Consider the following 21,770-nt stretch of genomic DNA (forward strand, 5'->3'; position numbering starts at 1 on the left):
CCGCGGCAAGGCTGAAGCGCAATGAGGTTTTTTCTGCCATCCCTATTTTCCGGAGCTGATGCCAGCTCTGTTTAGCTTGAGTTCTATCAGTATAGCACTAGCACGCCAAACCCTGCTTTGACAAGCTAACTAGGGTAGACGGGCGAGAGATCCCGCTTTGGCCCGCCAAGTCGGTTGCTTTCTTTGCCCCTGGACACGGTGCCTTGGTGATGCAAGCCGTTAGGCCCTAATCTAGTGTTAGGTAACTTACTCAGAGCGGCCGAGAATGGCGCAAACACAACTTTTGGCCGCTCTTCAGGCTCTTTACCACCACGACGACCCTAAAGTTAAAGACGAGGCAGATCGCTGGCTTGAGCAATGGCAGCAGAGTGTGGAGGCGTGGTCAGTGGCGGACGCTGTGCTCCACGACCCGACCACCTCGATGGAAGCACAGTATTTCTGCGCACAGACGCTACGTACAAAGGTAAACATGGTACCGAGGGATGTCGAGCGCGCAAACACTCGGAAGGGCTGCGCCATGACAGGGTGCACGCTAGTTTAAATTGCAGCGTCAGCTGGGCGTGGCTGTGAGGTGGCGCTCGCGAAACATGCGCAAAAGTGCGTGCTTCAAGTCCGTGCTTTCTGTACTGCGGCCCGGAGGCCGACGGGGCGCGCAGCAGGCGGTTTTTTTCCGACCCCCTCCCGCCTCGACGGCGGCTCCCTAGTTGGGTTGGACGCGGCGGAGCCTGGGCGTCGCTCGGGCGGCGTGTCGAGCGCGGGCGTGGGCGGGCACCAACCCTAGCTCGTGATGTGGGGTTGTTGTGGGCGGGCGGGGGGAGGGGGCTGGCAAGGGGCTGCGGGCACGCCCGGCGGCGGCGGCGGCACACGGCCTGCTGCACGCGGGGGCGTGCCGCCTGGCGGCAGGCAGCGGCAGATCACGCACGCAGCACGTTGGGGGGCGTTGGCCGCGGCGGCGGCAGCCACGCGGGTGGCGGTGGTGTGGCGCCATGAAGGGTGCAAGCTGCCGGCTGCCGCCGTGGCACCCGCAACGCGCAGCCCCGCAGCCCGGCTGTCGCCTGCGCGCTGCATCCGCCGCCCGGAGGCTGCCGGGGAGGGGGTTAGGCACGCACCCACGCACACGCATGCGCACGTGCACACGCCCCCCCACACCCACATATCTTCAGGCCCTCATCACCCCATCACCCAAACAACCACCACCACCATTAAGACCACCACCACCGCCACCACCGCCACCACCACTATCACCGCCACATCACGGTCCACAGGTCCAGCGCGACTTCGAGGAGCTGCCTCCCGAGGCGGTGGACAGCCTGCGCGAGAGCCTGCTGCAGCTGCTCATCCGCTTCAGCAAGTGAGCCGGCGGCGGCTTGGCTGGGGCCGGGTGGCAGGGGGCGGCAGGGAGGGAGGGCGGTGGGCGGGTAGAGGGGTGCAGGGGGGCGGGCTGGGAAGAAGGTGCGGATGCGGAAGGGGGGGAAGCCGGGTACAAAGATGGATGGAAAACAGGGGGAGAGGCGAGGGGGCGGGGTGTCGGGCTGGAGGCAGGGTGCAACGGGGCGCGGCAGGGGGCAGGGCGGCGCAGTCCCTGCGCGAGGGCATGCTGACGCCGGGAAGAGCCGCAGGGTCCGGCACAGGCATAGTCCCACCCAAGCCGTCCACCCACAACCCCTGCTCCGCCTGCCCCCCCTCTACGCCAACCCGCCCGGCCCGGCTCCATTCTTATTCGGCTCTCTCCTCCTCTCCTCCTCCTCCTCCTCCTCCTCCTCCTCCTCCTCCTCCTCCTCCTCCTCCTCCTCCTCCTCCTCCTCCTCCTCCTCCTCCTCCTCCTCCTCCTCCTCCTCCTCCTCCTCCTCCTCCTCCTCCTCCTCCTCCTCCTCCTCCTCCTCACCCCTCGCCCTCCTTCCCTCCCATCCCGCCGCCCCCCTGCCGCAGGGGCGCGCCGCCGGTGCGCACGCAGCTGTGCCTGGGCCTTGCAGCCCTGGCCGTGCACGTGCCCGTGGACCGCTGGACGCTGCCCGCCCCCGGCAGCAGCGGCGGCGGCGGCGGCGGCGGCTCGGAGCAGCAGCAGCAGCAGCAGCAGGCGGGCGTGGTGCGCTGGTTCGCCGCCAAGTTCGGGGCGCTGCCGCCCGACACGGCGCTGCCCTGCATGCTGGAGCTGCTCACGGTGCTGCCGCAGGTGGGTGGGCCGGGTGTGTGGGGGTGGGGGGCGTGTGTGCGTGTGTGTGTGGGGTTGCAAGGATGTTTGGAAAAACGGTACAGGTTGCACTAAAGACTGCAGACGAAGTCGTTACCACGTGAGCGGCCGTCCGGGGGGTGGGTGGGTGGGAAGGGGCTGTGGGGTGTGGGTGGGTGGAAAGGGGGAAAGGGGGGATGGGGTGGGAAAGGGGGTTGTAGATGTTAGCTCAAACTGGACCGAACCCAATCCAAAAGAGCGAGGGGGGATGGAGGGGGCTGTACGCCCGACGCGCAAGGTGTGTGGGGGTTGGGGTTGGGGTGCGCGCGGGGTTGGGCGTATACGCCAGAGTGCGAACGGTTGAAGGGGCGTGGGCACTTGTGGGGGGCGTTTGTGGGGCGGAGGAGGAGGTGGGGAGGCGGGCGTGTGAGTTGGGTGGGGTGTCGGCGCAGGCGTGGGCGGTTAGGTTTCAGGAAGGCACGAGGAGAGCCAGGGGCGCAAGTCGTGAATGTAATCCCCTCCCTACCCTCCGCCCCGTAGGAGGTGCACAGCTACAAGATCGCGGTGCGGCCGGAGCGGCGGCGCTCCTTCGCGGCCGAGCTTATGGCCAACACCGGGGCGGCCTTTGACATACTCAGCAGGTGGGGGCTGTGTGCGTGTGTGTGTGGGTGGGGGGAAAGGGCGGGGCTGGCGGGCGGGGGGGGGGTTGCAAATACCAGCCCAAACTAAACCAAAACCAACGAAAGCGAGCGGAGCACAGGCAGGGGGGGCTGGCTTGAAGGGGGGGGCTGGCTGAGGGGCTGGCAGGGTCAGGGGCGGTACCGTAGCTCGCAGGGGCGGTTCGGTGAAATGACCGGCAGGCGGGGGACGCGCCACGAGTCACGAGTCACGACCGGCCCAACCCACATCCCAGCCGCCTTCCCACACTCGACTTGCGTCCCCTCACCGCGCCCTCCCCCTCCCCCTTCCGCAAGATGGTCTACCGTCTACCACTTCCTTAACTAATCATGAATGTAACCCCCTCCCCCTCTCCTTCCCTCCCCACTAAGTTTGCCTGCCGTCTACCACTTCCTATCATGAATTTAGCCCTGCACTCCCCCCCAAACATCCTTGCCACCCCTCGCAGCTGCCTGTCGCAGCCCGGCGAGCGCACTCGCACCCAGGTGTTGGAGGCGTTTGGCTCCTGGCTCAAGCTGAACGAGGGCCGCCCGCTGCCCTCCATCGCGGCGGCGGTGGCGGCGGGCGCGGTGGCGGCGGGCGAGGACGCGGCGGCCACGCTGGCGCGGCACCCGCTGGTGGCGGCGGCGCTGGAGGGGCTGCAGAACACGGGGGAGACCTTCCATGCGGCCGTGGATGCGGTGGGTGGGGGGCTGAATGTGTGTGTGTGGGGGGGGGGGAGAGGGCTGGGGCTGGGTGTGGGGGGGGGATTGGGCTGGGGAAGGGGTGGGTGTAGGTGGGGGTGTGTTTGGATGGGCTGGGAAAGGGGCGCCGTAGATGCGTGTGTGTATTTGTGTGAGGGGAGGGGAGGGGACGGTAGTGATGTGGGGTGTTGGCGCTGTGTGGGTGCTGCGGGTCCTTCGGGCGTGGGCTCGAGGAGGGATGGGGTGGGGGCATGGCGGGGTGGGGTATTGGGGGCCGTGGCGTGTCGGCTGGGGCGCGGTGGGATAACAGCTCCCCTCTTACCTCCCTTTCCATTATCCATACACAGATCTGCGAGGTCATCTGGACCACAGTGGACTTTGGCCAGGGCGCGCCCGACCCCACCGCCAGCCCCGGCGGCGGCGGCGGCGGCGGCGGCCCTGCTCCGCTGGCGTCTGCCGCGCTGCCGCTGGTCCAGGCCATTGTGCCGGCGATCATGGGATTGCGCAGTCGCTTCGCGGTGGCGGCGAGGAGGAGGGAGGCGGAGATGGGTGCGTGGCAGCAGCGTGTGGGGGTTGGGCTAAGCGGGGGGAGGAGGGGTTGTGAGTGGGCTAAGCGGGGGAGGAGGTGGGGGGTGACTGTCCGTGGAAAAGACGGGGTGGATATTTCGCAGGTTGGAGGTGCCCACATCAACGAGTGGGCACCGCAGCTGCCGTACCATTGGCGCAGCGAGTGGGGAGGGGAGGATGTTTTGGAGGGCTGTGGAGAGGGTGCGGGTGGAAGCGAGGCGCAGGGGCCGCGTGGCGGCTGGGACCATCCGCCAACCGGTCGCCAACCCCCCGTTTCCCACACACAATCCCCTACTTATGATTTGGGCACTCCGTTCTCCAGTTGGACGGCTATCCCCCACCTTTACTACGCCTTCACTTCTGAACTACTCATGAATGTACCCCCCTGCCAGGCCGCGGCAGTGCGGGTGCCGGCGAGGGCGAGTTCGACGACGACGAGGACAGTGCCAAGGGTATGGCTCGGCTGTTCTGCGAGGTGGGGGAGGCCTACCTCAGCCTCATCATCACAGCAGTGGCGGAGGTGAGGAGCGGGGGGGGGGGAGGAGGAGAGGGGGAGGGGGGGGGGAGGAAGGGGGGGTGGGAGAGGGGGAGGGAGTGAAGGCTTAGCCAGGGGGGAGAAGGGGTTTTGCCCCCTTGCGACTGTCGCCTCTGCATGTGCTCCGCTAGTTTGTACTTAGGGCTGGTGTTTACAGCCCTTCGCTCGCCGCCGCCCCCCCCCCCCTTCGCCGTCCCCCAGGTCCGCGCCCCCGTGGAGGCCCTGCTGGAGGTGGCGGCGTACCCGGACTTTGGCATCTGCTCCATGAGCTTCAACTTCTGGCACAGGCGAGGAGGGGGAGCAGCGGGGGGAGGGGAGGAGGAGGAGCGGGAGTGGAGGAGGAGCGGGAGTGGAGGAGGAGCAGGGGCGTTTCCAGGGGACAGGGTGGAGGGGGCGGGGGTTGGGGTGGAGGAGGAGCAGGAGTGGAAGGGGCAGGGGCGGACAAGGGTGGAGGAGCTGGGGGCAGGGGCGGGCTGGTGTGATGCGGCGTGAGGTGTGGCGTGGCGTGTGGCGTGGCGTGGATTGTAGCGTGGCGTGTGGCGTGGCGTGGCACAGGGACGCGCAACCGCACAGACACAGCACACCTCCATACACAGCACACAAGCACACTCAGCGCGTCCACGCCCACACACCCTGCGCCCACAACCCCTTCTTAACTAATCCCCCACCCTCGTCGCGCAGGCTCTCCCGCTTCCTCACCAGCGGCTTCTCGGGCGGCGGCGGCGGCGGCCCCGGCTCCGGCTCCGGCGCCACCGCCACCGGCGGCTCTGACGACGCGGCGGAGGCCGAGCGGCGGCGGCAGTTCTTCCTGCCGGCCTTTGAGCGGCTGGTGGCGCTGATCCGGGGGCGTGTGCGGGAGCCGGAGGGCTACAACAGCTGGAGCAAGGACGAGAAGCACGAGTTCAGGACGGCGCGAGACGAGGTGGGGGATTGGGTGGGGGTTGGGGGATGGGGTTTGGGGGATGGGTTTTGGGGGGTGGGTTTGGGGGATGGGTTTTTGGGGGGTGGGAGGATGGGGTGGGGTTGGGGGCTGGGGCCCTGTATATATATTCACGCATCCGCACGCCCGCCTGCACCGTCCACACGCACCCGCCCCGCACACATGCGTACACACACACGCACCCGCACTCACGCACACCCGCACCCGCGCCCGCCACAGGTGGGCGACACGCTGGACGACTCCTCGGCGGTGCTTGGCTTCGGGCGCTGCCTGTCGCTGCTGGTGGAGCCGCTGGCGGCGCTGGGCCGGGCCGACGGCGGCGGCGGCGGAGGCGGAGGCGGCAGCAGCTACGACTGGCGGACGGCGGAGGCGGCGCTGTTCTGTATAAAGTGAGGCGGGGATTTTGGGGGGGGGGCGGGGTTGGATGGGCGGGGTTTGGGGGCTAGCCTGTGGCGAACGGAGTGCGTAAATCACAAGCATGGAGTCCCGACGTCCAGTGGGAACAGCGGGGCGGGGTTGGGGGTTCGGGGCGGGGGTGGCCGTCCATGGAAGGCGTGGAAGGTGCGAGGAAAGCACAAGTTTGGGGCATGCGCAAGTGGGTGAGGGACGGGTGGTGCGGTGGTGCGGGTGGAGGCCTGGAGGGGGCGGACAAGTGTTCCGAGGGCCTTCCTAACCCCCATCCCCCAACCCCACATCCTTAATAATGTAGCCCCAACCCCCAACCCCCATCCTCCCCCTTTGCTTAATCAATCAGTAGCGTAACCCCCCTCCTCTCAACCTAACCTCCTCCGAACCCAACCCAGGTCCATCCACCGCCACGCCGCCACGCCCGGCGACCCGGCCTTGCAGCAGCTGCTGGAGGCGCTGGCGGGCGGCGGCGGGCTGCCGCGGGAGGTGGCGCAGCTGCAGGCGACCGTGTGCAGCACCGTGGGACGATACGCGAGGTGGCTGGAGCGGAGCATGCAGGTGAGAAGGGGTTGCATTCATGGTTGGTTTAAGTGGTTGAAGTGTTGAGTGCTGGAGCGTTGGCAGAATCTTGGAGGAACAGCAGACGCAAGGTTGGGGTGGCATTGTCGGGGGTGGGTTGGGTGGTAGGGCGGGAGGGGAGGGTGTTTTTGTGCACGTTGGGTTGGGGATGTCGGGTGGGTGGTGGGACGACGTGGCGTGCCGTGCCAGGCGGGCTTGCAGGCGTGGCGGCTGATTGCCACTGCAATACCGGTACTTGCCACACGTGCCCTCCCGCCGCCCCTGTGCTGCTTCCCCTCGACTCACACGTGCCATCCCCTCTCCCCCTGCTGAGCTGGTCGACATCGTCGGTAACGCTTCATGTTCCGCAAGATGGTCTACCGTCTACCACTTCCTTGACTCATCATGAATGTAACCCCCCCCTCCTGCCCCCGCAGGCCGGCTACTGCCAGCCGCTGCTGCAGCGGCTGCTGGGTCTGGCTGTAGCAAACCTGGAGCTGCCCTCCAGCTACTGCCAGGCAGCGGCGGCGGCGGCGGTGCGCAACCTGTGTGCGGAGTGCGGCGCCTTCATGGCGCCCTGCCTGCAGGTGTGTGACTGTGTGTGTGTGTGTGTGTGTGTGTGTGTGTGTGTGTGTGTGTGTGTGTGTGTGTTTGTGTGTGTTAAACAAAGAACAAACGGAACATATCCCGTGTGCGTGTGTGTGTACATGTTGATGTGTATGTTGTTCGCGTGGAGGGGGGAGGTAGACGATGGGTGGGAGTGGTAGATACCAGCCCAAGCGATAAACCGAACCCAATGCAAAAGAGCGAGGAGGAGAGCGTGGCCTGGGGGTGGCTCATGAAAGGCGGGAGGGGGGCCTGGGTGCCTGCGAGCGCGTGGCAAGGGCAGTATGGGCGCGGTCAGGACTGGTGGCGGCGCGGGTTCGTGGGTGTGCTGGCAGGGGCAACGAGAGAATGCGGGGGAGGGGGGACGCCTTATTCGTCCCCCCTGATTCCAACCTTCCTGCTGCACCCGCTCTGTCTGCCGCCTCCCTTGTGCAGGATCTCCTGGGCCTGTACTCGAAGGTGCTCACCATGGGCGCCGCCAGGTCGGCGGCGGCGGCGGCGGCGGCGGCCAACGGCAGCAGCAGCGGCATCTCGGTGCGTGTGTGCGGCGAGTGGCGGGTGCCTGGTGGCGGGTGTGGCGGGTGCAGCTGGTGCCCTAGTGCCGAGTGGCGGATGTCTGATGGCTGGTGCCATGATGCCTGGTGGCTGATGTGGCTGGTGGCGATGTGGCTGGTGGCGGGCGTGGTTGTTGGCGGGCGTGGCTGGGCTCCCGCCTCGGGTTTCACCTGCTACTGCCGGGGGGCAGGGTGGTGGTACTGATCTTCTGCCACACGCCCCAACACCTACCGTACTCCCCAATCGCTCCACCTTCACGCAACCCAACCAAAGCCCCTCTCGGTTTAATCGGGGGACTGCTGTAAACAACCTCCCCCTTCGTCACTCGCTCCTTTCCCGCCCCAAGATGCTCCATTTCCACAGCTAACCATAACCCCCACCCCACCCACCCCACCCACATCCCACCCGCAGGAGGAGGACGTGGAGTCGGTCATCTGCGCCGTGTGCCAGGCCGTGTCCCAGGCCGCGCCGCCCGACCAGCGCCAACAGGCCGGCGCCGCCCTCCTCACGCCCGTGCTCAACCAGCTGCGCGACGCGCTCATGGCGCTGGGGCCGGTGCCGCCGCCGCCGCCGCCGCCGCTGATGGCGCCGGGCGTGGCGGCGCCGCCGCCGCCGCCGCCGGGCGCGGGGGTGGCGGCGGCGCACCCGGCGCTCAACCCGCTCATTGACCGGTTGGCGGTGGTGTTCGGGCACACGGCGTCGGCGGATGTGGTGGGCCAGATGCTGAGTGAGTTTGGGCGGGGTTACATGCAGGGTTAGCTAAGGACTTGGTAGACGGTGGGGCTGGGTGGGAGGGAAGGCACTGCCCTCGTCCTTGCAAGGCCGGGAGGCAGTGCTGCATATGTGTGTGCGGCGACGCCCATCAGCTCAATCTTCATCCACCCCACCTACACCTCTCGCCCCAACCCCGCTCCCCTTTCCCCAAGCCCCCACCACCTGCCCCATTCATGTTCGCGATCCAATCACTCCCTCCTCTCTCCCTACGGCCGAACGGCTGCCCCACCCACCCACCCATCCGCCCATTGCGTTGGGTTCGGTTTAGTTTGGGCTGGCATCTATAACCCACCCACCCAACCACCCTCCCTCGCGCCCCTTCGCCCTGCAGTGGCCAGCTGGCCCGTCCTTGACGGCATCATGGCGCGCTGCAGCGGCTGCGGCAAGACCACGGAGCACGTGCTGCGCACGCTGCGCTACGGCATCAAGCATGCGGGGCGTGCGGCGGCGCAGCTGCTGCCCACGCTGCTGGAGGTGCTGCCGGCGCGGTTCGGGGCCACCCGCCACTCCGCGTTCCTGTGAGTGCGTGTATTTGACAGAGGGCGTGCGTTGGAAAAACCAACAAAACGAAGCCAGAGGGTGTGTGTGGGTATGCGTGTGGAGGGGAGGGGTTGTGTGTGGTTGGGTGTGTTAGGGGAGCGCCAGGAGGGGTTAGCTGGACGGCGCCCATCGGGCGCTGGGTGATAGGTGCCAGGGAAAATGACAAGGCTACAAAAAGCTCTTGTCGCAGTGGAGTCATGGGCGTCGCGAAATTGTTGTTCAATCATCTGCTCTCTTATACGCACAGGTTCATTGTGTCGGAGCTAATCAAGTTCTTCGGGGACGAGCCGCAGCACGACTCCTCGCTGTCGCCCATCCTCACCGGGCTGGTCACGGAGGCGGGCAGGTGTGTGGTGTGGTGGGGTGTGTGTGTGTGTGGGAGGGGGGGGGGTTGTACATTCTTGATTAATTAAGAAATGAAGGCGCAGCCAGGAACGTTAGTATGGTGGGGTGGGGGGTAGCCGTTCATATATTCATGATGTAACCCCGGATGATGTACAGGCCGCTGACCCCTGATGTAACCCGCACCCAAACTGCAGGCCGCTGACGACGCTGGCCACGCTCAACTCCTCTCCCGACATGGTGGACGACCTGTTCCTGCTGGGGCTGAGGGCGCTGGGCTACGCGCCGCGGCTGCTGCTGGCGTCAGGCGACACGCGCGCGCTCACCACACTGCTGGACGTGGCCATGGTGGGTGTGGGGTGGGGGAGTGGGTACGTGGGTGGGTGTGGGGGGGTGAGGGGTGTGGATGTGGGTGGGGGTGGGGGTGTCTGTCCCCGTTGCGGCCCTGTAAGTGCGGATCCCTCCCGCACGGGCCCTTACCCCCGAGTCCTCCCCTCCTGCCCCTCCTCGCCTGCTGCTCCTGACCTTCCTGGTCTCCTGGCCTCCACCCACCATCTCCTCCTCCTCTCCCCCACCCCCCGCCTGCAGGTGGGCTGCGTCATGCAGCACCGTGAGGCCAACGGCAGTGTGTTGGGCTTCATCGCGCGCCTCACCTCCTCCAACACACTGGGCAGGTGCCCACCGCAGGTGAGGGGCCGGGAGGCAGGGGGCCGGGGGGGAGGCAGGGGGCAGGGCCGGGAGGCAGGGGGCAGGGCCGGGAGGCAGGGGGCAGGGGGGGGAGGCGGGGCAGGGGAGGGGGTTGCAAAGGTGCTACAAAGAGGTGTAGCAGGGTAGACAGCAGGCATGGGGGATAAGGTGTTGTGGGGGAGGTGGATTGCATGGGGGGGGGGGCAGCTGCGGAAGGCGGTCGTTGATTGTGAGCCACTCGGTTTGCAGCCCACTGGATTGGGCCCCCTCCTAACCCGCTGCACCACGCCGCTGCCCCCTTCCATGACCGGCCGACCCAAACTCTCTCTCCGTCTCCGTCTCCGTCTCCATCCCCTCCCCCTCCCTCCCTCACCCGATCCCCCTCCTCCCTTGCAACGCCTGATGCTTTTACCTGCTGCCCCCTGATCCCCCTGCCTATACCCTGTTCCCAACGTTTTTTTTAACCCTACAATCCCCCCTCTCTCCCTCCCTTACCCCATCCCCCTCCTCCCCCTCATCCTCCCCAGGCCTCCGACGTCCTGCGCGCGCACCTGCTCCCCCGCGCGCCCATCTTTGTGCGCCTGCTGCTGTCGGGCATTGCCGGCACGCTGCCCCTGGGCCGCGTGTCGGTGGTGGGATCGGCGCTGATGGGCCTGGTGGCGTTTGGCAGCAGCGCGGCGGCGAGCGCCGGCGGCGGCGCCGCCGCGACGGGTCTGGGCTGGCTGACGGCGGCGCTGCAGGTGGTGCCGGATGTGGCGGCGACGGCGGTGGACAAGCAGGTGCGAGTGGTAGGGTGGGGGGAGGGCGAGGGGATGGGGTTTGGTCTAGGGCGTGTTGCGCCGGTGCCGTGTGTATAGCTCCAATTTGTGTGATACGTGTGTGTATGTGCGTGTGTGTGTGCGTGTGTGCGTGTGTGCGTGTGCGTGTGCGCGCGCGCTTGTTCGCCGTGCCACGTGTCATCGCCGCGCCGTCCCTCCGTCACGCCGCTCGCCCAACCACTTTGGTCCTGTGCCCCCCCCCCACCCCACCCACGCAGGCGTTCTTGGGCGCGGCGGCCGCGGCGCTGCGGGCGGGGCCATCGGCCGCCACTGACGGCGACATGATGGGCAGCGGGGACGGCGGCGGTGAGTGGTTTGGGAGTGCTGTCAAGGGGGGAGAGCTTTGCTTCTCTACTCTGTGCGGGACGGGTGGCAGGGCTCCCGGCGGCGGTGGGGTTGGCGGTGCCGACAGCGCGTGCGGATACGAGGGCGGCCAGGGTCGGCCAGGGGTCCCGCTTCGCACCTCCCGCCTTCGCATACGGTACTTCCTCCACAACAGTCCCACTCTGCCTGTGCTTCGCTAGTTTGGCTTGGTCTGGTTTAGCTTGGGTTGCAATTTACATCCACTCCTGATCGCGACAACTTCATCCGGAATGCTCGCAACCGCCGCCCCTGGCACCCGCAGGCGGCAGCGGCTACTACGACCGCTCCTGGGAGGCTGCCTGCCAGGAGTTCGCGGACCTGTGTCGCCGCAACAAGCGCGCGCGGCAGGCGGCACAGGCGTCGCTTCTGCCGCAGGAGCTGGCGGCGGCGGTGGATGACGGCGAGCGGCGGCGCGGCGGCGCGTGAGGCACACCGAGCGGTGGGGTGCTTGGTAGTGTAGCGTGGGGGAGGTGAGGTGAGGTGAGGTGAGGTGAGGTGAGGTGAGGCGGAATGGCGTTAAGCAGGGTGGGAGCGGGGGTGCTTGGAGCGGTGGTGTGGGGCGCGGGCGGCGCGCCGTGGCGGATTGTGTGTGGTGGCGACGTTTGATGCGGGTGCGCGGCGTGTAAGGCACGGCGCGGGCGTGAGGTAGTACCGTAGATTGGCGAGGCCGTCACAGCCGACGGTTTGAGTGTGTTGGGAGAGCGGGGCAGCTGCATACCTGCGGCTGCCCAGGGTGCGGACCCTGTTGCGTCTTGGGGAGCGTGTTGAAGGCTTCAGTAATGCAGCTTACAGTCAGATGCGGGGCTCGGCATCGTTAGCCGAAGGCGAGGCCAGGGAGCGACCTGAGTTCGTTGTGATGCCAAAGCGAGCTCATGGCAGTGGAGGCTGTGGCAATTTTTCCTGGCCACGCACTGGGGGTAAGCAGGACCACACTTGTAGGCAGGTTCTGGCGGATGCCTCCTCGAGAGGTGAGGCAGGCAGGCCTGTGCCTGTGCAGGGCACGAGCGGCAAGGCCAAAAGACTGGCATAGCACGTTTGGACTGATGGCTGGTGGTCGCGGGAGGATGCGTGAGCTTGGGGAGTGAAGTGTTTCACCGCAGGCCTTCGGGGCGAGCCAGCTTGGGCAGCTTATTGTTGTGTGTGTGGCGTTGGGGGTTGTAGGTCGCGGGAGCGATTGGGATGAGCGTTTCGAAGCAAGTCGCTGTAAGGCCGTGTCGGGTGCTCGACACTGGCGGGCCGGGCGGGCACGCTCGCCATTGGCAGACCGGTGGACAGCCCATGGCAAACTAAGACGCCCGCTTAAGAGCAGACTGGTTCTACCCACCTATTTCACGTTGGCAAGCATTGGGCAGAGCAGCGAGCACGGCGCATGGCGTGGTCAACGGTCAAAGGCTGAAGACGTCTTGCAGCAGCATACCTACAGACGTTCTTTCGGGTTTAAGCCAATTACACGTGCATACATGTAGTATCTACAACCAAACAGACAATACAACCAAGAAGCGTTGCCGCTTGCGACAGAAATACCGTCGTTGACCAGCGCCTGCAGCGTTTTGCAGCATCGTAGTGTGAGTTACTGGTTATACAATGTCTTCATTCGGAGGTGGCGGGACTATGGCGACGTCCTTGCCGACTGAGGTAAGGCGTCGATGCAGTTCGCCTTGTTCTCCCATTTTGCTGGCTTCTTCCTGTAGTTATGAATGCTCTGCACGCTCGTGTCGCAGGTGTTGAGCGTCCTGCCGGTTGATCCGTTCGCTCAGCTGGAGCTAGCTGCGCGCATCACCCAGGTGGGCGGAGTGAAGGCCACACGTACGGGAATGTCCGGCGACACGGGGCCTGCTTCCGGGTCGTGAGCAGGAGGCAGACGGAGGGGGCCGAGAGTCCGCGCGCGGTGCATCGGAGCACGGCGTGAGCTTGGGTCTGGGGGGCGCATATGACCGGACTCCAGTACATACCCGTGCTTGCGCCCACCATGGCCCCGCTGCTGAGTGACCCGTCTTCAAACCCTTTCTATCCCTTCCCTTCCGAACCTGGACTCTTTTCAGCATGCACTTGCCAGCAAGGCGCAGCAACTAGAGCAGGAGGGCCAACAGCTACGTGAGAGCCTGGTCCAGAAGCAGAACCACATAAAGATGCTGGAGCGGCGGGTGTCAACGTTGGAGCTGGAGCTCCAAGATATGGCCGCAAAGGTGGGCCGGTGCCGCGGGGCGGCTGGACTGGGCAGTTACGTGTCGCAAGCTCGCGGGGCCAGGCGCGGAATCTGTGGTTAGGAAGCGCCTCCGACATGGATGCAATCGTGCCACGGTGTGCTCCTCCGGAGCCGTGCTCAATCTCCGCATGTTCCCGCGCCCCACGACTTGAGATCTCCTTGTGCTTTCTCAACGCACACCGCATGCACGTGCCTTGGCCACCCGCGTTGCTGTCGCGCGCTGCAGAGCAAGCAAGCCGTGGAGGAGGCGCACCGGCTGCAGAGCGAGAAATCGCTTCTGGCGGAAACGGTGAAGCGGCTGCACAAGGAGGTGGCTCGGCTGGATGCGTTCAAGAAGAACCTGCTCAACCACCTCAACAGCGAGGACGAGGTGGGCGGTCACTGTGTAGTAGTCACAGTTGGGACAGGACGTATCGCTGCGGGGGTAAGGGCAAGGTGCTGCTGGTGGTACACGCAGCCACAGGGGGGCATGCAGCCCGGCAATCCACATTGTGGCACGAGCGCCGACTGCTCGCCGACCACGCCTGCCAGCCACCTTCGTTCATGCGCTCGATCTGTGTACCGTATCCACTGTTTTGTGACCCTGTGCGCGACGGGTTCCGTGCAGCCGGGCCTGGAGCCCAGTGTGGCGGCTGCGGACGTGGCGGGCGAGCGGCTGGTGTCCGAGGTGCTCAGCAGCATCAGCAAGCCGCCGCCGCCGCAGATGGGGGTGGGCGGAGCATACGGCCTGCGCGGTGGGTGCCTCTCGCGCGCCGCGGAGCAGGCTGCGGGGTCGGCATGCTTGCGGTGCAGGCAGGGGCCAAGCACTCTCCTGCTCTGTTTACCTTCGCTTTGAAGCGTGGATTTGTGACGTGCGGGTGTTGGAGGAGCCCGTCCTGACCGTGTTTAGTTTTGACGTTTGTGCTGCATCCATGCACCGGTGCCAGCAGGCATGGCGACGGCAGCGGCGACGCCCGCCTTCCCCAGCACCTCGGGCCGGCCACTGTACGGGGCATCCACACCGCAGGCGGGCCAGCCGCCCGCTGCAAGCGGGCCGCCGTACGCGGCGATGACGGGCATGGGCATGCCGGCCCAGGCGCCGCCCCCCTCGACCTACGCCACGCCTCACCCGCACGCCCAGTACGGCGCCGCGCCGGGCTCGCCACCCCGCGTCGATGGGAAAGAGTTTTTCCGGCAAGCCAGGTACTTGAGTGTTTACAAGGAGAACCTGCATTGATGCCGCAAGCCTGCAGGTTGCTGTGCCCCAGAAACCTTCACCTACCCTTTTGCACAGCCAAACCAAAATCATCAACCCTGGACCCTACATTTACCCATTCCTGCAAATCCCACCCTTGCCACTCCACAGGGCACAGCTGTCCTATGAGCAGTTCAGCCAGGTGAGCCAACGCAAACACATCCACCGGTTATCAGTTATACACTCATTGGTGCACATGGTGTGACACACGTACCCAACTCATCTGCGCTACCGTCAATGACATGAAACACCCCTGCTTCGCACTCCACACGCACGTGCCGCCAGTTCCTCCACCAAATCAAGGAGCTCAATGCTGGGCGGCAAACGCGCGAGGAAACGCTCCGGCGGGCGAAGGACATCTTCGGCATGCACGGGGCTGGACCTGAAATGTACAGTGAGTCGCATGCTCCTTTGGCTTCGAGCTCGTCTTTCTATACCCCAAATCCAGAAAATGCATCCAGATTACCTATGCATGAAACATTCGTTGGTAGTACCCAGCTACCGGACTGACACGATTATAAGCACTGCTCCTTTTGCCTGCCCTGCCCACAGTGATGTTCGAGGCTCTGCTCAGCCGCCAGAGTGGCAACATGCTCTAACTAACGCGGAGCGGCAAGAGCTTTGGATCTCAGCACTCGGACAGCTGCAATGCTGGTGTATGCCACTTGGTGCGCCGCTGTTTCGTGTACGTGAAGGGCGGCGGGCTGCACGGCGCTGTACGCGGCACGGTAGCAGTATGGTCCTTCTTACATGGCTGCTAAGGGCTCGCTACTTGGCTGGTGCGTACTTGTTTGCACGCTGGTGGTCCACTATCCGTCGGATGAGTTCGTCCTTGGCGCCGCTCACCGCCAGGCCGCGCGCCTTCAATAGCTCCTTGAGCTGAGGAATGGTCTTGGCCTGTTTGTGTCGTGGAGGTGGAGTGAGCGGAGTAAAGACGAGATGGCGTGGAGAGAGGAACGTGCCAGAGGGGCACCGAATGCAATACGCTTCGCATCATTTCGCGGGCCGTCAGCCCAGGCATTCGGGAAGATGTATGGGCGTATGGCCCTGTGGCTTTTGGCAGAACCGTCCTCACTGGATCCGCACCCACACACGGTACCATACACGTGCGAAACACGGAGATCGCACCACGCTACCCACCTTCAGCTGTTCGGCCGTGAAGGTAGCAATCGGCAGTAGCAGCTTTGCCACGGCTGCTGCCCCCGACGTACCCGCGCCCGCGGCCTTCTTCGTAGGCCGCTCGTCGCCATCTGCAGCGCTAGCCTCGTGTGTCCGCTTGCCGGTGGTGGGAGCCGCCTCCACCCCGGCTGCCTGTTTCCCTTTCCCTGTCTGTGGCTTTGATGCGCCCTTCCTTACTATGCGGATCAGCGCTGCGGTGCTGTTGTCTGTGTGAATGACTTGGTCCTTCGGCGGGGCCGTGTCGTGTGTCGCTGCAAACGGGCGGGAACCGCATTGCAGTTCATGTCAGGACACCGCACATCAATTGCTGCTAATCATGTCACGTCGCTAGTGCGCGTTTTGCAGACCACTTACCTATGTATGTGTGCGCACAGTTGGCCGGGATGGCTGCCAATTCGCGCAGGGGGCCCTTGGAAGGCAGGTCTTTTAAGTCATCCAGCATTTTTTATACTTGAGTAACTCTAGGTGCATGCCCAGCCCTTGTCAACGGTGCCGAGGAGCACCTTGCATATAACGAGTGCAGCGGACTCGAGTGCGGATTAACGTTATTATTTCGGAGTAACGAATATAACAGTTGCTACAATGCATGACAAAAGCAGACAGCTGCTGCCGGTGGATCCATCGGAGCACGCGTGGGTCTCATGGGTGCCCCTGGTCACCCGACGTTGGTCTCGCAGGTCTCGCGTCCTAAATGCTCCCCGCTATCCGCCTCCCCTGCCGCGCTCCTTCAAGTGAATGCCCCAGTTGACAGGTCAGGTGCCAAATGCTCAGGCAGTGCAGATGCCAGCGGGGCCCCCGCGCTGGCGCTCTCAGACAGTGGAGTTCTTCTTGCAGTACCATGATTGCAAGCAGGTGCGGCCAGGGGTGCAGCCCCCTTATGCTGCACAGGTGATACCTCTAGGCGCATCGCAGCATCCCTGTGAGGCCTCCCTAGCATTTACCAACACGGCGCGCAAAGTGATGCGGTACCGGTATGCATTGTGGCAAGTTCCTCCCAAGGATGCTCCTCAAAGGTTGCGCCACGCCTTGCGCTGATGTCCTCGCCCGCTCGCCTCCGCGCCGTCACTTCACGACGACTTGCGCTGTCAGGCTGTCTTCTTGTCCCATGAGTGTCCTGTCCTGGGCTGACCCAAAACAGACCGTGGGTCCCGCATTCCGGCATTCGTCCTTCCCAGCTGTCGGTGCATGAACACGCGTCACGCGCTGGCGCGCTGCAGCCAGCGAGGACGAGCGAGGGACTTGCGGCACCCTAGGTCCCTGCTGTTACGCATTCATACCGCACGACCTGGGTGCAGCAGAACTACTAAAAGAAGTTGCTTTGAGGGTTCGCTAGTCCGGATGCGAAGTAGTCAGACCGGGCCGCGCCTTTTACCATAGTTAACACCCTGGGCACGATCGGCGGCCCCCGACACGAAGGCCTCCTATCCGCATCCTCTCCCTCCCTCTGCGGGGGAGACAACAAGACTGAGCAGAGAACCAGCACACCAGACCTGTCCCTACAAACCACGTCCTGCATCGCCCGGCCCGTTCAGCGGGTCCTCGGGTGAGTGTGCCCTCCTACTCCGGTCAATAAAGTCAAACGTCCGTGCAACACCCCGCAGACGCGCGCGGCCGTCACGTCAGTCCGGGTGAAGCGCCCCGCTGCGACCGCGCCCCCAGCCTTGGCGCAGTCACGCGCACGGGGCCATGTCCGCCCTCAGAACTGCCTCTCTTTGCTACACACTCGCAGATCGCCTGTCTGTTGGCCACCTCACACTGTTTCATCAATTTCACATGCACACAACCAGCCCTGCAGTCGGGCGCCCAAAGCCTCTCGGGGAAAAAGAGAGCCCGAGCTGGGTGCGGTGAACGGTGCTGCGCCACAACCGCCACAGCGACACCCTCCGCTTCATTGCTGCTGCGAATCCATCCTGCCTACAAGAGTGGTAGACGGCTGCTACTGCCCACCTCCTCCGCTGGTGAAAGCTCCCGCAGCCTGCGCTGCGAGGAGCTCCGCCGCCGCCGCGCAACGCAAATGCCTGGTGCTGCGGTGCTGAGCTGGCAGAAGAGGACCCGTAAGTCCAAGCCGCCAGGCAATATGGCTAGCCAGCTTAGGCAGCCTTGTCGTTGACGACCTGGATTAAGACCAGGCAGGGGCGACAAAAGGACGAGGGAGAACATTTAGTGGCAGGGATGCAGGATTGCGCCGTAGCTGACGCTGTGCACCAAAGCCCTTTGCCCGGGCGCTAACACGGGCACACACGGGGCAGCAGCTATAAGGTATGGATGGCTACACGAATACCCCAAATCCTACCTTGACGGAGTTGATCATCTCCTGGCCCATAGCCTGCATTCATGGAGCGTATGTATGTGGGCAAAAGGTCAGCCCACAATGCAATTGCGCATAATCCATGTCTGTTGATACAGTGACAACACTGCACGCGTGCTGCAAAAGTGTCTCAGCCCGGAGTCAGAAGCGTGAAGGGGGAAGGCCAGGCCAGGGCGGAAACAGACACAGGGAGCGTAGGGCCCAGTCGGCGCCCTCCAACCTCCGCCGAAGAACGACCGTTCATTGCACCGGCTCCGCCAGCAGCTGACAAACCCCACACTTTGGCATATGGAGGAGAACAAGCAGCGCACCTTCACCACGGTCACGGCCATCTCCTTGTCGTTGGCCCAGTGCTCCTTCATGATCTCAGCCAGCTTGTCGCTCTCATCAGTGCCGGTGGGCAGGAACATGTCGTCACGGGTGTTGCCGGACTCATCCATCATGGACACCTACAGCAAAGCCCAGAAGCGCGCGTCAAATCGAGCCAACGCACAATCCTGAGAGGCCGCTCTGGCGCTCCCCTTCCCACCGCTAGCGGCAAAGTGCCTTGCTCCTGATGCACTCACAATGCCCTCATCGGTGATGTCAATCACCGTGTACTCCTTGCGGGAGATGTTGGGCACCTGCGAGCAAGTGAGGCCGCAGAAGGTTCACGCTTCCACCAATTGGCAAGCAAGGACCAGCGCGCTGGGGCAGGGTCCTTGGAAAACAGAAATGAATAGCTCGTCCGCCCGTAGGCCCGCCCTGTAGAGATCCTAGAGGCGGCGCCTTCACCCGCACCCACATCGACGTTGTGCGACGAGGGGGTCATCTCCTCATACTTCTTGCCAGTGAAGATATCAATGGCGACGAAGTTGCACTTAGCGTGGCCGTGCTTGCCGGTCTTCGAGGTCGACACGTCCACCACCTGCGAGCGCGCGAATTGTGCTCAGCCGCGTGATTTCCTGGCGCCCAGCGTCTGCGCCGCAAGTCGCATCCTCTTGCTATTCTAATACTGCACCTTGCAGGGGTGGCCGGAGATGACAAGGTAGCCGTTCTTGCGCACAGTGCCGGCCTGCTGAGGGTAGGTCAGCGAGGCGCCGGCGTCGGCGCTCTCGAAGGTCTCAACCTCGTGATCGGACATTTTGTGTTGAAAGTGCGAAGAAGCGACTAGGAGGTTGGCACAGCAAGAGGGCAGAATACGGGCGCCGCGCGACTTTTCTTCCTGGGGGCTCGCATGGGGCCAACAGAAGCCCCCATGCCGCATTATTCCCGGCGTGTGCGCTTGCACCGAGGCACATAGACAACTAATTGCTCTACTATGCTAAGGCATACGTTGCTAGCCGTTATATACTTGCCTTGCGGAGACATCCCTTCGTCGTGCCTTCTCCACGGTGCGCTCCAAGTACCCTAGCGTACATCGATGTGTTCTGGAGTTTCTGCACGTGTGACGGCATGTTTACTTAGGGAGCGGGGTTTAGGGCTATTTGCAGCAGGACAGTCGGTCGCCGGGCCTGGATGTCTCCGGTCGACCCTACTGGGGTCGACGGCGACGTCCTGCCTGCCAGCGGTGCCCAGCCGCCAGCACTACAGCAGCAGCAGCAGCAGCAGCAGCAGCAGCAGCAGCACACAACCTCCAAACAGCGGGGACTGGATCCACATCAAAGGAATGCGCTTCCACGGGAGGCACGGCGTGCTGCAAGAGGTGTGTACCATTATCTGTTGTTGATTTGGCCAACGCGGCAGCTGATGGCCGTGAGGCACACGGCCAAAGACACATGCTACAACACGTCCGACCTATGTTTCCAACACGGAAATGTCAAATTGCGCTGTGACAGGAGACGCGCCTAGGCCAGCCATTCGTGGTGGATGCTAGCCTGCAGGTGGACACGTTGCAGGCGGGCGCCACAGACGACCTAGCCGACACAGTCAGCTACGCAGACGTGTACAAGTGGGTTATGAGTCACTGGTCTCACCTACAGTCGTTTAATTATCTAGTCCAAAGGCTTTGAACGATATCCAGTGCCCAGCGGCCGCCTGCAGTCATGGCCTGCAGTCGACACGGCACCGTACCGCAGTCCTCGAGCCTGCCGTTCAGAATTGTGCAACCAGGAACGCACCGCGCGAGGATGCCCTTCATGTCTTGCGTATCGGTCGCACCCTGGAAACGGCTATACCACAGGGACATCAAGGGCGTCGTCGAGGGCGAGCCCTGCAAGCTGCTGGAGGCTGTAGCGCACCGGGCCTGCGCCGCCGTGCTGGCTCAACACAGCGGCGTGCGGGAGATGCGGCTGGCCATCCGGAAGCTGTGCATACCGGGCGTACCCAGCGTGGTGGAGAGCGTAGGTGAGGCAGACAGGCGCTGGAGAGGTCGCTGGCTTGCGGCGCGGCGCGGCTGGAGTAGTACTTGTGCGTATGTGGGGCGGGGTGCGGCCACAGAGGTTCGCGGCGGCTGCCCGGGGTTGTCTTGCCTGCGGCGACGCGTGCGCGCCAACTCGCCTGCTTCTACCTGCCCAACCTCAGGTGTGGAGGTGTACAGGCATCGATGACACTACCTGGATGCAAGCCTGCGCCAGCGATTGTTGGGTGGGGTCATCATTGAGACCTTTTGGTTGCTTCTGTCATGGGAGTGCGGAGAGGACCCGAGGCATACGGACATCGGCTTCCCTGGCGTTGCCGTGACCGGACATTACACCCGCTACAAGCAATCACCTGGGGATTGGGCTCCGGCAGCTGCGGTCGTCATCCAATGGGCTAACCCCATTTCGGAGTTGCAGCAGCTCCGCCACCGCACGGGACGCCCTTTCCAAGACGTGCCCAGGCATGCCCATGCTGCCTTGCGCGCGTGTGGAGCCATGGCATGAGCAGCCAGGCGAACACAGCTCTGGACGCTGAAATTTTGCGGGGAGTAACCCTGCGCACCGACAGCACCCAGTCAGTTTTCTATGCTAGCGGCGGGCGGACAGTGCTGGCGCTGGCATCTGTATGCATTGCATGTAAGCAGCTAAGCGGGTCGTGCTAATCTGGTGCACGCGACGGCGCATGTGGGTTTGTTGGCCGCAGCATTGTGCTGAAGGAGTGACCATGCAGAGTGAGGTGCAGTGACTGCAGTCATCAGGTGCAGTTGTACAGGCCTGGCAAGTCAAATGGGGCCTAGCAACATAACAGTGGAGTGTGGTACATTGGGGAGGCTTTCAACACGCAAATTGGACATGCCAGTCGCCTGTTACTTGGGGACTTCCGCCCTTCGTGCCGAGTGTGGCGTTGCGGTGTGTGTGTCTGGTGCCATCGCCTGGCCGTCGTATTTCGCGCGGGTACGCGTCCGGGTGACTCAGGAGAGTGTGGAGATGGTAGTGCAAAGTATGCGCGGTACAACTCCTGTGTACCGAGCTTGACCCCACGACCAGTAGTATAATGTTGGACAGCGTTAGCGTCTGTGTGTGTTTGTGAGCGCCGCTCGCTGCCGCTGGTGTGACCGTCCGGCTTGCAACAAAACCGCGAAACATGACAGCCGTGGCTAGTGTTAAACATAAGTTTACACATGCAGATGACATACAAGGGTTCTCCATGTCGAAAACCCTCAAGAAAGAACCCAAATTGACGATTTGCGCAGGCCGCTCAGCATACACAGTGCCCCACA

General features: G+C 64.2%; 5 protein-coding genes across 7 annotated transcripts; 3 read left to right on the forward strand and 2 right to left on the reverse strand.

The window, feature by feature from the left end:
* The first annotated feature begins 55 nt into the window (after nt 1-55).
* Nucleotides 56-12,443, forward strand: CHLRE_02g097250v5 (uncharacterized protein). The gene is made up of 21 exons (XM_043059659.1): nt 56-463; nt 1,266-1,351; nt 1,930-2,173; nt 2,711-2,811; nt 3,297-3,528; nt 3,879-4,080; nt 4,491-4,618; nt 4,835-4,920; nt 5,315-5,555; nt 5,793-5,962; nt 6,377-6,539; nt 6,977-7,126; nt 7,581-7,679; nt 8,112-8,427; nt 8,806-8,992; nt 9,262-9,360; nt 9,554-9,704; nt 9,945-10,043; nt 10,571-10,822; nt 11,080-11,167; nt 11,487-12,443. The coding sequence occupies exons 1-21, from the start codon at nt 266-268 to the stop codon at nt 11,648-11,650; spliced, it is 3,456 nt and encodes a 1,151-aa protein (XP_042927293.1). The 5' UTR covers nt 56-265; the 3' UTR covers nt 11,651-12,443.
* A 102-nt stretch (nt 12,444-12,545) lies between these two features.
* On the forward strand, nt 12,546-15,287 carry CHLRE_02g097300v5 (uncharacterized protein). Of its 2 annotated transcripts, XM_043059660.1 has the most exons (9): nt 12,546-12,859; nt 12,946-13,008; nt 13,267-13,410; nt 13,657-13,800; nt 14,038-14,164; nt 14,360-14,612; nt 14,776-14,806; nt 14,950-15,058; nt 15,217-15,287. In XM_043059660.1, the coding sequence occupies exons 1-9, from the start codon at nt 12,836-12,838 to the stop codon at nt 15,261-15,263; spliced, it is 942 nt and encodes a 313-aa protein (XP_042927294.1). In that variant the 5' UTR covers nt 12,546-12,835; the 3' UTR covers nt 15,264-15,287. The 2 variants fall into 2 exon arrangements, with proteins under 2 accessions (XP_042927294.1, XP_001700047.2); XM_001699995.3 differs by lacking the exons at nt 14,950-15,058; nt 15,217-15,287 and having other exon boundaries at nt 14,776-14,887.
* CHLRE_02g097334v5 (uncharacterized protein) lies at nt 14,890-16,395 on the reverse strand. Of its 2 annotated transcripts, none has more exons than XM_043059661.1 (3): nt 16,198-16,395; nt 15,805-16,094; nt 14,890-15,561 (listed from the first exon to the last, which is right to left on the reverse strand). In XM_043059661.1, exons 1-3 carry the CDS (start codon nt 16,283-16,285, stop codon nt 15,433-15,435), a joined length of 507 nt encoding a protein of 168 aa, XP_042927295.1. In that variant the 5' UTR covers nt 16,286-16,395; the 3' UTR covers nt 14,890-15,432. The 2 variants fall into 2 exon arrangements, with proteins under 2 accessions (XP_042927295.1, XP_001699841.1); XM_001699789.2 differs by having other exon boundaries at nt 15,290-15,561.
* Nucleotides 16,396-17,092: 697 nt separating this feature from the next.
* Nucleotides 17,093-19,345, reverse strand: CHLRE_02g097400v5 (uncharacterized protein). The gene is made up of 6 exons (XM_001699788.2): nt 19,152-19,345; nt 18,936-19,058; nt 18,718-18,774; nt 18,463-18,600; nt 18,137-18,169; nt 17,093-17,957 (listed from the first exon to the last, which is right to left on the reverse strand). Exons 1-6 carry the CDS (start codon nt 19,272-19,274, stop codon nt 17,934-17,936), a joined length of 498 nt encoding a protein of 165 aa, XP_001699840.1. The 5' UTR covers nt 19,275-19,345; the 3' UTR covers nt 17,093-17,933.
* A 120-nt stretch (nt 19,346-19,465) lies between these two features.
* CHLRE_02g097450v5 (uncharacterized protein) lies at nt 19,466-21,717 on the forward strand. The gene is made up of 4 exons (XM_001699994.2): nt 19,466-19,835; nt 19,969-20,081; nt 20,313-20,476; nt 20,654-21,717. Exons 1-4 carry the CDS (start codon nt 19,800-19,802, stop codon nt 20,677-20,679), a joined length of 339 nt encoding a protein of 112 aa, XP_001700046.1. The 5' UTR covers nt 19,466-19,799; the 3' UTR covers nt 20,680-21,717.
* Nucleotides 21,718-21,770: the final 53 nt, after the last annotated feature.

Source organism: Chlamydomonas reinhardtii, chromosome 2 (assembly GCF_000002595.2).
Source record: "Chlamydomonas reinhardtii strain CC-503 cw92 mt+ chromosome 2, whole genome shotgun sequence".
Taxonomy (NCBI): domain Eukaryota; kingdom Viridiplantae; phylum Chlorophyta; class Chlorophyceae; order Chlamydomonadales; family Chlamydomonadaceae; genus Chlamydomonas; species Chlamydomonas reinhardtii.